The following is a 13,466-nucleotide window of genomic DNA, read 5'->3' on the forward strand; positions in this document are numbered from 1 at the left end:
ATGTTACGCCGAGTAAATCGATACCCAACATGTCACGCTTCAAAATTGCGCCCGCTCATGGAATGGCGACAAACTTTTACCCTTTAAAATCTCCATAGGCGACGTTTAAAAAATTCTTCAGGTTGCACGTTTTGAGTTACAGAGGAGGTCTGGGGCTAGAATTATTGCTCTTACTCTACCGATCGCAGCGATACCTCACATGTGTGGTTTGAACACCGTTTTCATATATGCGTTCGCTTCTGCACGCAAGCTTGGCAAGACAGGGCGCATTTAAAACTATTTTTTTTTTCTTATTTTAACTTTTATTTTTATTTTTTTCACTGTTCTTTTAAAAAAAAAAAATATGTGTGTCACTTTTATTCCTATTACAAGGAATGTAAAAATCCCTTGTAATAGAAAAAAGCATGACAGGTCCTCTTTTATATATGAGATCTGGGGTCAGAGAGACCTCACATCTCATATTTACACTAAAATGCAATTTAAAAAAAATTTGTCATTTGAAAAAAATAAATAAAATGTCCCTCTAAGAGCTATGGGCAATGACTTGAAGACAGGTGGGGGGCTGGGGGCTATCTTCCCCTCACTCGTCTCCATGTCAGGCCAGGGACAGGTCCAGATCGCCGTCACGGACCTGGCTCCTAACTTTTTTAGCTGGCTCCTAGATTCCAAGCAAATTTGTCAACCCCTGCGTTAACTATTATATTGTATAGCCTAATGCCCCAATATACACGATGAGATTATCGGACGAATGATCGTCCATTTTTTATTGAATGCTAATCTCTGATCGAATCTGATGACTAAAGTCATGAAAATTCCCGCACGACAGAAAAAAAAACCAGAAGTAATGTCATGTGCTGTAATGCATTTGTATTGCATTTTCGAACGATAGCTGTACTGATAAACACGGCGTCTGGCATTGTACGGAAAAAAATTTTTGTGCATGTCCAACAGAATAATATCGGATGACCTGTCCTGATTGGCTCTCGAAAGCTTCGTATGATCGCTTCGAAAGCGGTATTTTCCGTACGATTTTCTGATCGTGTGTACGGGGCATAAGACGATTTTCTGATCGTGTGTACGGGGCATAAGACGATTTTCTGATCGTGTGTACGGGGCATAAGACGATTTTCTGATCGTGTGTACGGGGCATAAGACGATTTTATGATCGTGTGTACGGGGCATAAGACGATTTTCTGATCGTGTGTACGGGGCCTAAGTGCATACTGCTATCAAAAAATGCAATAGATAAAAATGTAAAGATGCAATAACTCTAAGGCTTATGTATCATTACATTTTTATCTTTCTATTGCAATTTTTGATAGCAGTATGCACTTGGCAGTATGCACTTCGTTAACCATTTTAATATAGTGTATAGCCTTTCCCAGGCAGGTATCTTTCGGGTTTGTGTTCTTCGCTATGGTCTGATATTCCCCTGGAATATTTCCGGTTGGTGTGTGTGATCTATTACATCTGTATTTACAAAAAGTTGTGGATTTAGGCCCAGATCAGAGAGCTCTCCCAGATGACCTATTAACGTAAGCAACACTGAAGATAATGAGTATTTGCATTATGAATTTTTGAATGGTTTATATATGTATGGATTAACAAATATATTTTTCTAATTCATAATGGTTATGTATGCAGTATCTATTAAAGCCTCCTGAAGAAGCCATAGTCTGGTGAAACATGTGGAACTGAAGCTCCCGTATCTCATCTGTAGAAATGTATTTTCATGAAATGTATCTATTTTAAATGTTTATAATAAATGTAGTATTTTAATTTTTTTTTTTTTTTTGTATCAATCTGTTTTTGTGGCACCTATACAATCCCATATTTTCTGGTTTCTAGATTCTTATATACAAGTTCAGTTAATAACCAGTCAAAAACCATTCTGGGTGCCAGCCCAGCCCCCAGTCTCTGTCTCTCCATTATAATGTTGGTAAGCTGTTCTCTACTACAGTGTTTCTCTACTCCAGTCCTCAAGCACCCCAACAGGTCATGTTTTTCAGGCATTCCAATTTTTTTGTACAGGTGATTTGATCGGTTTCACAGCCTTTTTATTATTTACCACAGCCGTTTTCATCTGAGTGAAATCCTGAAAACGTGACCTATTGGGGGCGCCTTAAGGACTGGAGTCGAGAAACGCTGCTCTAGTAAATGTGAGGTGACGGCCTACCACCCACAACAAAGTGTCTTCTGAGCGGGAAGTGTTGTGTGCACAGCACCTGGAACCACATCAGTCACATGCAGAAAATGTTTTTGTCGTGTAGGTGATGAAAAGCAGATTGAAATTGCTTGACATTTTAAAGCAGACCTTCCATGAAGTGTGTGTGTGTGTGTGTGTGTGTGTGTGTGGCCAACAAACGCTTTACAAATGGCTTTTTTAACTCCTTTTGGTTTGCCCCGTGTCCCTTTAAACAGTACTGACTGATGCCATGAAGGATCATTAATAATTTGTCAGTCGGTGGTCACATGATCAGAAGTAGGTCCCGCTGGCTTCCCATCTTTAGTCTGGACTGAGGGCTGTCTTTTGACACCTCGGTCTTTGTGCTAGAAGCATGCAGTGAGCGGGCTCTCATCACATATACATCGGCCGCCCAAGCGACATCTATATGCAGTTTGTGGGCTGTAAAGCCCACCCTTTTGCTGCTGCAGGTTTTTTTTTTGAGCTGGTCGTAAAGGGGTTAAAGTCATCTGTTAAGGGGATAGGGAGAGCTACCAAAAAAAAAAAAAATGGGCCTGATGCCTGAGGTCAGGCCTTCCTTTAAAGGGGGCGACTACCCTGCCCCATCAGCTCCTAATGCTGTAGGAGTGTTGCCACTCTCTTGTGGTAATGACCGGCAAGCTATGCCTTTATTTGAATCACTGCAGTCCTTGCCCCTTTGCTGATTGATTCAAAGCTGTCCTGACCATTTAGAAGCTGCTCCTTCCTGTAAGGATAATTGCCACTTTTTCTGTAGAGCTCCGCCTGTTACAGGAAAAGGCAAAAAATGACATCTTTACTGGCAGGATCAACAGATAATAATAAAACTGTCATGGGGGAACTCAGAAAAACAAAGACTGCTGTTTTAAATTTAACGTAAACCTACTTGCCTATACTTTTCAGTTCTGTGCGATGGTTTTGCATAGAGCAGCACCAATCCTTCTACCCTACCCCTACCAGCGCGCCATTTTTTTTTGGAGTGATATTCCACCAAGTAGACTCTTCTATCAAGTTTCCTGCTACACCATTGCCACTGTGGCATCTGGATTGGTTTAGTCCCCCCCCCCCCCATTCCTGAAGATCCTTGTCCGTGGCCAGCAAAGCTAAGGTGGAGTTATTCCCATGGTGGTCCTGCCTTCGGATGCTTTGTTTTGAGTAAAGGTTGGAAACCCCTTTTAAACATTCATACCAAGAGTGCCAAATTTGGTCTCCCAACCCCCTTGGGGAGTATGGTGGCTACTGACCACCCTTCAGGTTGTCACGGCTAAGCGCCAGGGGTGCTGGGCTTTTGTTAAACTTTGTACCAATTTTATCTGTAATGGCACTCCTGTGCCGGGGTTTCTATACCTGTGTGCTTCCCCCTTGATTCTCTTTTGGGCACCTACACAAACTGTTCACTTAAGTGCCTGCCCAACCTGAGCACCTATTGCAACCCGGCTGCCCCACTTTCAGTGGGGTTACTGTGGCTGCATTCCATACCTCTTCTTTCTGGTATAGCTCTGAGGAATCGGAATAGGATGACATGCCTGTACTGAAGATTAAGGATTACTATCGCTACTCTTATTGACCCTGTTCACTCCTGCTTAGCATTGGAGCGTCCTCAGTCTGCTCACCCAAAGATATCCAGCACTGAGTGCCTTAAATTTCCTAAACCAGTTAAGACTTTCCCAGCCCACTCGCCGGTAGAGCCTGTTTTCCAAAACTTTTCACTCAACTATGTTATTTTAAGGAAAGTTTCACTGTTCCCTGATGTATCCTGCCATTCCTTGTATTAACAAGACCTTCAGTGCTCCCATTGAGGATGGTTCAGTATTCAAGGACTTGGTAGACTTTCCTTGGTGGGCCCCATCTTGCACTCTGCAGTTTCTTCTATGTCAGTCTGTCAGACCATTGATGTCTGGATTAAACATTTGGCCCGAAATCTTCGTTTCATCCTAGTTGATGCCCCTGTCCACAGTCAGTCAGACTCTTTGCCTATGGCTTTGTGCTGCCTTGTGAACGGCTTGGCGGACATATTTTGGCAAATCTGCAGGATGAGTCTTCCATCCATATGGATCATTTTGAAGGTGAATGCCTGTTTTGGTTCCTCCTTTGATAAGTAAATCAAGGAGATTACAGGGGGTGAGAGTATTATTCACCCCCCCAAAAAAAGGAAGACCTGCATCTCTACCATTAGGACTTCTACTCCTGAGGTTAGGAAAGGCTCCTTTCATCCCTCTGACTTCCATTGCCAGGTTTAAGATAGGTGAGGTGCTTTCGAAAAAGAATACTTGGCCCTATCAAAACAGCCAAGACTGGTTCCAAGCCTTCTTCCAAGTAATGAATCTCCCCCACTTCTAAGAGGGAGGAGGCTATGTGTCAGTCTTCTGGTCTGAGATAAACTCGGGAAGCTTGGGGTACAGCGTCACTTATGGGGGCTGAAAACTAGAGTTTTGCACTTTGCGTCCTCCCTGCTTCATGCTTTCGAACTTGTCTCCTTTCCCGACATGGTGGGTGGATCTGTTTGCTGCTGTCCGGCAGCCCTTGTATCAAGGGGGTTATTACCCCTCTACCAAGAGAACAACACTTTTTCAAGGTTTCTACACAAACCTTTTTTAGGGTTCACAAACCAAATCGAGACGTCCCACAAATTCTGGGTTTGAAGACTCTCAAGTTGTTCCTTCAGGTTTGAAAGTTCTCTGTGGAAACTGTCAGGTCTGTCATTGCCTCCCTCCGTTCAGGGGTGTTCTGGCTTCAATAGACCTTTTTGGGGGGCTTATCTGCACATTCTCCAACTTTTTTGCCACATCAGCGCTATCTGTGTTTTGTAGCAGACCATTACTAATTTGTTGCCCTTCCCCCTGTCCACAGATCCCCAGGTTTTCACCAAGTTGTTTGTCCCTTGGATCAAACCTTAAAGTGGTTGTATACCCTTTTTTGTAACTTTTACCTACAGGAAAGCCTATAATAAGGCTTACCTGTAGGTAAAAATATCTCCTAAACCTGTACGGTTTAGGAGATATTCCCCTCGGTATGACTGTAGCGGCGCATACGCACGAGGGGATTCTCGGCCTGAAAATCCGGCAGTGGCCGGCGGCCCGAAAAGAAATCTCCTGCGCGCATGCGCGGGAGTGACGATATCGCGGCTCCGGCCACTCACACCGCGATACCCGGAAGAAACTCCGAGGGAGCATGTCAGCTCCCTCGGCGTGGATCGTGCCAGATGTCGGGGCCTCGTTCTAAGGTAAGTATTTCATAATGAGCTAGTATGCATACTAGCTCATTATGCCTTTTGCTTTGCAGGTGTTAAAAAAAAAAAATAGCGGGTTTACTACCGCTTTAAATACCAGCATATTGGGCTGGAGAGTAGGGCTGCAACTAACGATTATTTTCATAATCGATTAGTTGGCCGATTTATTGTTTCGGTTAATCACCTTTAAAAAAAAAAAAAAAAAAAAAGTAGGTCAAATTGACGTTCATTTTCAACCACATTGACAGGAAAATTTGGAAATAGAAAACTTCAAAGGAATTTTCAGACAGTGTATGTGGTTTTCATTCATAAATTACATTTATTTTAAAAACGGAATGTTAAAAACAAGTGAAAATTTCAAACAAAATTCTTTCATTCAGCGAATGTACAAGGATTTTTCGTCTGAATATTCTCATCTGAAAATGGATCTTTACAGGCTCGGTACACACCTACGCAGTTTGATTTTGATCTGTTTCTGCCGTGCTTTTTGCTGTACGTTTTTGATTTTTTTTGCACACGTGATTTTACTGCAATTTGCAAATTTTTTTTGGGGCAGATTAAAAAACACAAATTGGTGCAAAAACGCATTACATGCTTTTCTGCAGCTTCTCCATTGAAGTATATTGAACCAATAATGCACCATTTTGCGTTTTAAAATTCCCTGACCCTTTTTAGATGTGACCGTGTCCCATAAGAAACCATGTAAATTAATCAATAAACGCATAGATGTGAACCAGGTCTAATGCCCTGTACACACGGTCGGAAATTCTGAAGGGAAAGTCCCGTCGTAAGGAACAAACGTCATCATGTTCCAAGCGATCGAATTTTCCGACAACTTTGTCCGACCGTGTTTATGCAACACCAGTTTAGGAAAAAAAAAAATCAGACGGATTTTGTTGTCGGAATGTCCGACCGTGTGTACAAGGCATAAGATGTTTAGTATCATAATGGGGTTAAATAAAGCTAAAATTAGCCCTTTATAGTAGAAAAAAAAAAAAAGATAATCGCTACTATAAGGGGTTCATTTTTTTTTTTTTTTTTTTTACTGTAGAACAGTAAAAGTAATATTTACAGTAGCGATTATTTGCTCTTTTTGTACTATAAAGGGCTCATTTTATTTTTTTAACCTCATTATGTTACTGGCCGATTAATCGATTATGAAAATGGTAATCGATTAATTTCATAATCGATTAATTGTCGATTGATCAATTAGTTGTTTCAGCCCTACTGGAGAGTAGTCCTGGATGTCCTCTCTGTGCAGGGTACTTGGTCTTCAGAAACCACCTTTTTAGGGATATTCCCTTGTCTGATCTAAAGGTGACCTTTCTTGTTGCCATCACCTGTGTGTGAAGGGTCTTTGAGCTATCCTTAGGATACCCTTTGAGTTAGCCTTAGGATACCCTTTGAGTTGGCCTTAGGATACCCTTTGAGTTGGCCTTAGGATACCCTTTGAGTTGGCCTTAGGATACCCTTTGAGTTGGCCTTAGGATACCCTTTGAGTTGGCCTTAGGATACCCTTTGAGTTGGCCTTAGGATACCCTTTGAGTTGGCCTTAGGATACCCTTTGAGTTGGCCTTAGGATACCCTTTGAGTTGGCCTTAGGATACCCTTTAGCCCCGTACACACGAGCGGACTTATGTCCGACAGACTTCCAAAGGAGTTCCGTCGGAGTTCTGCTGGAATTCTGACGGAGTTCTGACAGACTTTTCGGCCGAACGGACTTGGCCACACACAATCACACTAAACTCCGACGGATTCGAACGTGATGACGTACGACCCGACTCGAATAAGGAAGTTCATAGCCAGTAGCCAATAGCTGCCCTAGCGTCGGTTTTACTCCGTCGGAGTAGCATACACACGAGCGGAGTTTTCGAAGGGGACCGGGTCCGGCGGAGTTCCTTCGGGAAAATTTGAAGCATGTTCCATATTCTAAAGTCCTTCGGACTTTGGCGAGTCAAAAGTCCGTTGCAGCCCACACACGATCGGATAGTCTGACGGACTCAGTCCTTCGGACTTTGGATGTTGAAAAGTCCGCTCGGGTGTACGTGGCATTTGAGTTAGCCTTAGGATACCCTTTGAGTTAGCCTTTGAGTTCTCTTATGCAGCCTAAAGTCTCTGGAAAGTCGCCTCCTCTTTCCACCTTTAACCAGCACATTGTCCCTCCTTATTTCCATCTCAGAAACATCCAAAGGAAATCTTTCCATCGTCTTGACATGATACTTGCTATGGACGTTCACTATCTGCTAATGCTATTGGAATCCCCCTTTGTGCTTCCTGGGTGCTCCTGTTGAGGTCTCTTTGCTTCGTCATTGCTAGGTGGATCAGGCAAGGTAGCACCACAGCCTATGGTTTGAAGATAGGGTTCCTCCCTTACTTGTTAAGATATTCTTTTCCAGATCTGTTAGTGCTTTATAGGCTTTTCAGCATCAGGTATAGTTTTCTCAGATTTTCAAAGCCGCCGCTTGGGCTTCTTTTCACATGTAAAAGAGGAGCCCAAGTCTGTTAAAAAAAAAAAAAAAAAGAAGCTACAAATATTGTAGCTGCTGACTTTTGATATAAGGACACTTAACTTTCCAGGGATCCCACGATGTTGCCCCCCTGAGCCCATTCGTCAGTCGACCTTCGGGTGCAGGTGTCAGCATTGTAAGAACACCAAAGGCGATCTTGGCTGGAGGTGGGAGCTGATACATCTCAAAACCAGGCACCCGCGCTCAACACCTCTCCCCCCCCCCCCGCCAAAAGAAGTGGCAGTGGAGGGGGGGGGGGGGGTGTGCATAAGCAGAGCTTCCCCTTTTGGCTGGAGCTCCGCTTTAAACTTTACCAAGTGGATCTTCAGGTCTCCTTTTGATGCCTCTTTTGGGCATAAGTTGCTACAATCTTCCCTCTGAGTTTGTTGAGCCTTTCTTGGGCTCATTTGGTGAAATTTGCTCCTCAGTTGGACTGTATTGAACATCCCAGCTGTTATGAATAAAGAGGCTGTGTCCCCTACTGTGAAAATATGATTTTTGACTTGCCAATAAAATCCATTAGAGTAATGTTAAGAGAAGCTCCAGTCGTAAAATTTCTGAAAATGAAAAGTCAGCAGCTACAAAAACTGTAACGGTTAATAAACGGGTATGATACCTGTCCCAGGAACCAGCTCTGTCCTCACCCGAGCCATTTTTTCCACCTGTCTTTGGTCCCTGGCATCTTAAAGTGGTTGTATACCCACATTTTTAACTTTTACCTACAGGAAAGCCTATAATAAGGCTTACCTGTAGGTAAAAAAAATATCTCCTAAACCTGTACGGTTTAGGAGATATTCCCCTCGGTATGCGGCGCTGACTGCAGCGGCGCATGCGCACAAGGGGTTTCTCGCCGTCAAAATCCGGCAGCAGCCGAGCGGCCGGACTGAAATCTCCCGCGCGCATGCGCGGGAGTGACGATATCGCGGCTCCGGCCACTCACAGCGCCGGAGCCGCGATACCCGGAAAAAACGCCGAGGGAGCATGTCAGCTCCCTCGGCGTCGATCGGGCCGGATGTCGGGGCCTCGTTCTAAGGTAAGTATTTCATAATGAGCTAGTATGCGGTGCATACTAGCTCATTATGCCTTTTGCTTTGCAGGTTTAAAAAAAAAATAAAAAAATGTGCGGGTTTACTACCGCTTTAACTGTGGGAAGGTAAGGGGGATCACTGCTCCAGGTGGAAATGTGGATATAGAACTCTAGTCCGAACTGGAACTCCAGGTGGCAGGACAACTGTCAATAGCAGATACCCCCCCCCCCCCCCCCCCCCCGAAACAAAAATAAAACTGTGTTAAATGTTAGAGGATTGGGGGAGGAATCCTTAAAGCGAAACTTCCCCTTTTGAATGAACGTCCGCTTTAATGTGATCTCCCTATTACTTGCTACAAAACTGAGGCTAGCTGGGGGTGGAAAGGGTTATAGCAGGATGTCCTTTCTGCTAGTGTCCAGTCATCTGAAGGCATCTGCATATAACCCAATCATAGCTATTAAAAAGCCTGTGTCTATCTCTGTGTTCAAAGAAACAAACTGATAAGTCAAAAATTCTTTTTTTTAAAAAGATGAACACACAATGTGTTTTACAGAAGCTTAGCACATTCAAAAAAGTAGCTTCCCTTTCAAATTGCACCTATGCAAGGTAAAGCAACAGGTTCACTTTAATGCTGACCACTGCATTCGCTCATTCATGGCAAAATGACAGTGTCTCCTTTATAACCAACCTCAACCCCCTTGTCAAGGAATACTTACCAGTTTATGCCCCCTTGCCACCTCCCTGTTACATGAGTCCACCATTGGTAAGTCCAAATGATGGATGACATCACTGCCTGCATGCATGACCGTATTTGAACTGGGCGATTGTCTTCTCAGGCCAAGCACTATCAGGTGGGGGAGATCACTTGCTCATGTAAGACCTACAGAGTAAGGGATTTGATGGGCTGGTAGGCGGTGAGGGATGTGAAGATGGCTGCATTAACCTTGTGGGGGTGTACTATCGGGAGGCACATATTTTGAATTTGCAAGATGACGGTGCCTCTTTGACGCACTTTACTATTTTGTATGTGTTTTGGTTTACAAAGAAAATATAAAGTCTGACATCTGTGCTCCTTCTTTTTTTTTTTTTTTTTTTTTTCCCCCTCAGTTGTCTTCAGGAGAGGATATGGAAATTTCGGATGAAGAAATGGCCATTGACATGCCAGGAGCTGCTGGTCCACCTTACCAGCTTCTGCCCCATCTAGCGGGACCTGCAGGAGGTTACCCATCGCAACACCTTCCTTCTCCTCTTTTACAGTTGCACCCGCACCACCAAGTCCCCAATTCTTATCCGCTCCTGCCCAACGCTGCTGCCAGAGGACGGCTGGGGGATCTAGGAGGCCATCCGCCCACCCCTCCACCCCACGACCCTTCATCATCTTCAGCCACGGCGGCTCCCCATATATATGACTTTGTGAACTCCTTGGAGCTGGTGACCAGACTGGGTAACCAGTGGGGCGGAACTTCCATGTCCTTCCAAATGCAGACTCAGATGCTGAGCCGCCTACAGCAGAGCAGGCAAGGAAAAGGACAGCCGTACGAGGAACCTTATATTCCGCCATTAATACCCCACCCGCTGCCACACAGACACAGACAGCAGCACCTTCCACCGCTCATGGCCGAGCAGGTCTTTGGAGGGGTTTACCCCCTTTTCCCTGCTCAGCAGCCCCAACCCTTGTTACCACTACAGGACTTATCTACCAGGAACAACCGAGCACTGGGACAGGAACCCCAGCCTCCGAGCTGGGGTATGGAGAGTGGAGTGGACCCGCACGCTACTACCATCGCAAGTGTGTTGTCTGCCCTTATCCAGGAGATGAAGAGCACTATGCAGAGAGACTTAAACAGAAAGATGGTAGAAAATGTCGCCTTCCAAACCTTCGATGAGTGGTGGGAGCGCAAGGAAGAGAAAGCAAAAGTAAGTGAAGAGTTTATTTACATAACTCTGACATATATATTCCTTGGCATGTTTCCAAAGACTTAAGATGGTGCACATCGTATTGTGAAGCAAACACCCCCTGACACAGGCCTTAAGTTGGTCATACATTTCGTTTTCTTTTAGTTCAGTCTGTGAAATGACCAGAAAAAGTCTAACGGATTCCCCCATCCATGCTGACAGCTAGGATGGATGAATCCATCCGGCTGGGCTATTGTATTCTGTCGGTATACATGAACTGTGCGTTCGTTCCTTTCCAGCAGGCTCCCTTGACAAATCTCAATTGAACAGTTGAACTGGCAGGACCATACACTGCTCAATTTCAGTCTAAACTAGAGCAGTGTATGGACTAGCTTTACTGTTTACTATTAGCTCCGCAGTTATTTGTCTGTTATGCATTGTGGGGAATATCCCAGATTTTTGCACCATCAGTTAGCTTTGCTAGGGATGCACCAATACCGATATCAAGCATTTGCGACTGTAATTTTGCCCGATACCGAAGCTGCTATTTTGATGTGTGATTTCCATCGATACAGAATGAATGGGCACAAATCACACTGCAAAGAATAGCATTTGAACAGGAATGTGGTGCGATTCCTGTCCGAATCACATGCAATTTCCCCCACAGCTTGTGTGTATATGTATATAATATATGGATTAAAGTGCCATCTAGTGGGCAATTTAACTTTTTTTTTTTTTTTTTTTTTGTTTAGAACTCACAGTACGCATCTGGCCACATGTGGAATAATCTACATGGGTGTCCCGGTCCACCAACGATAGAAAATCACGGCCGCTGGAGGTGCTCACAGGGCTGGAGGAGAGGTAGAGACGGTCTGCCCCCAAGCTGTCATTACTTCCGCTCTATACCCACAGGGTCCCGAAACTTCTCCAGCTCTGTGAGCACCTACAGCAGCCCTGATTTGCTATCATCAGCGGGCAGGGACACCTATGTTGATTATTTTGCATGTGACCAGATATATATACTGGAAGTTCTAAAAAAAAAAAAAAAAAAAAAAAGTAACTACCCACTAGATGGCGCCCTTCATATGTATATGTGTGTGTGTATATACATACATACACATTTCTTTGCAGTGTGTGATTTGCTCCATTCTTTTGTTGTGTATAGAGGCAAATTGCACTGCAAAGACTCAGTATCGGCGAGTACTTGACTGAAAGTATCGGTACTCACCGAAATAAAAAACATCTTTTGGACACAGCTGGTAATTGTGGTGGGGAGAGCTGGTCACAGGACATCCCAGGAATATGAAAAACCAGCTATTTTACTCCGATTGCCAGCAACAGGTCACCGTGGCATCTCTGTGATTGGGAAGAAAGTTTTCTGTCAATTGAAGAGTTGATGATCTTTAAGCTAAATCTTTGGGAGAAGGATGATAAACAATTTTGAATGGCCTGGCTTTTTATATTTTACATGGCCATATTTTTTTGAACTAATGCTGTAGACCGGGGTCTCCAAACTTTATAAACAAAGGGCCAATTTACTGTTCTGCAAAGTTTAAGGGGGCCAGAATGTTGCCAATGGGGGTAGAAAATGTCCTGGTGTCAGTGGGAGTAAACCATAACCTATCCTTGGTATTAGGGAGAGTAATAGGGCCCCAATGTTGGTATCGGTGAGATGAATAGTCTCCTATTATTGGTATCAGTGGGAGAAATAGTGCCCCATCATTGGTATCACTGGAAAAAATAGCGCCCCATCATTGGTATCACTGGGAGAAATAGTGCCCCATCATTGGTATCACTGGAAAAAATAGTGCCCCATCATTGGTATCACTGGGAGAAATAGTGCCCCATCATTGGTGTCACTGGAAGAAATAGTGCCCCATCATTGGTGTCACTGGAAGAAATAGTGCCCCATCATTGGTGTCAGTGGGATGAATCACCACTGTTGGCCCTTCTGGACCCTCCCTCCTGAGTGGCCCCATAGCAAGCAGGTCACTCCTGAACCGCTGTGTGTCCCTTCGTTCACAGAGCAGGGCTTGACTAGCCCCTGCTCTCTCATTGGCTCACTGGCTGTTATTGACAGTAGCGGGAGCCAATTGCTCCTGCTGCTGTCTTGGCCAATGAGGAGGGAGAGACCCATGAGAGCCACTGTTCTCATGCACATGGCTGGATTGAGATGAGGCTCAGGTAAGTAGAAGGGGGTGCTGCTGCATACAGAGGGATTTTGAAAGTGGCCGGTGATCGGGACCCAAAAGCCAGCAGTCTGAAGATGTCGGCGGCCGGGGAGAGCTCGGGGGGGCGGCATCGCTGGAGCCGAGGTGAGCATAATTCCGCTTTTAAAGCAGAACTTAAGTAATTTTTTTCATCTTTCCATCTTAAATATTCTGCCCTTGTTGTTTTAACTTTGGATAGTAAAACGTATATTATTTTTTTCTGCCAGTAAATACTTTATACAGCCCACTTCCTGTTTCTTGTCTGTCGTTTGTTGTCTGGTCATTAGCCTAGGTTATTCTCTCGCACTCTCTCTCGCGAGAGTTTGCCAGGAAGGGAGGGGTGAGTCATAAGAGGGCCAATGAGAGTTGCAGAGCTGGAGGTGTGCCTCTGTG

The 13,466-nt window shown here is 44.5% G+C and overlaps 1 protein-coding gene across 2 annotated transcripts in view; it reads left to right on the forward strand.

The window, feature by feature from the left end:
- SETD1A (SET domain containing 1A, histone lysine methyltransferase) overlaps positions 1-13,466 on the forward strand; it is an 83,141-nt gene that overhangs the window by 33,928 nt on the left and 35,747 nt on the right. For both annotated transcript variants that reach the window (XM_077447224.1, XM_077447223.1), the window contains exon 8: positions 10,075-10,884. In XM_077447224.1, the coding sequence (XP_077303350.1) occupies positions 10,075-10,884 (810 nt within the window). The remainder of the gene's footprint in view (positions 1-10,074; positions 10,885-13,466) is intronic.

The sequence above is a fragment of the Lithobates pipiens genome, unplaced genomic scaffold, assembly GCF_037356315.1.
Source record: "Lithobates pipiens isolate NorthernLeopardFrog02 unplaced genomic scaffold, aLitPip1_a1.2 Scaffold_22, whole genome shotgun sequence".
In the NCBI taxonomy this organism is placed as follows: Eukaryota; Metazoa; Chordata; class Amphibia; order Anura; family Ranidae; genus Lithobates; species Lithobates pipiens.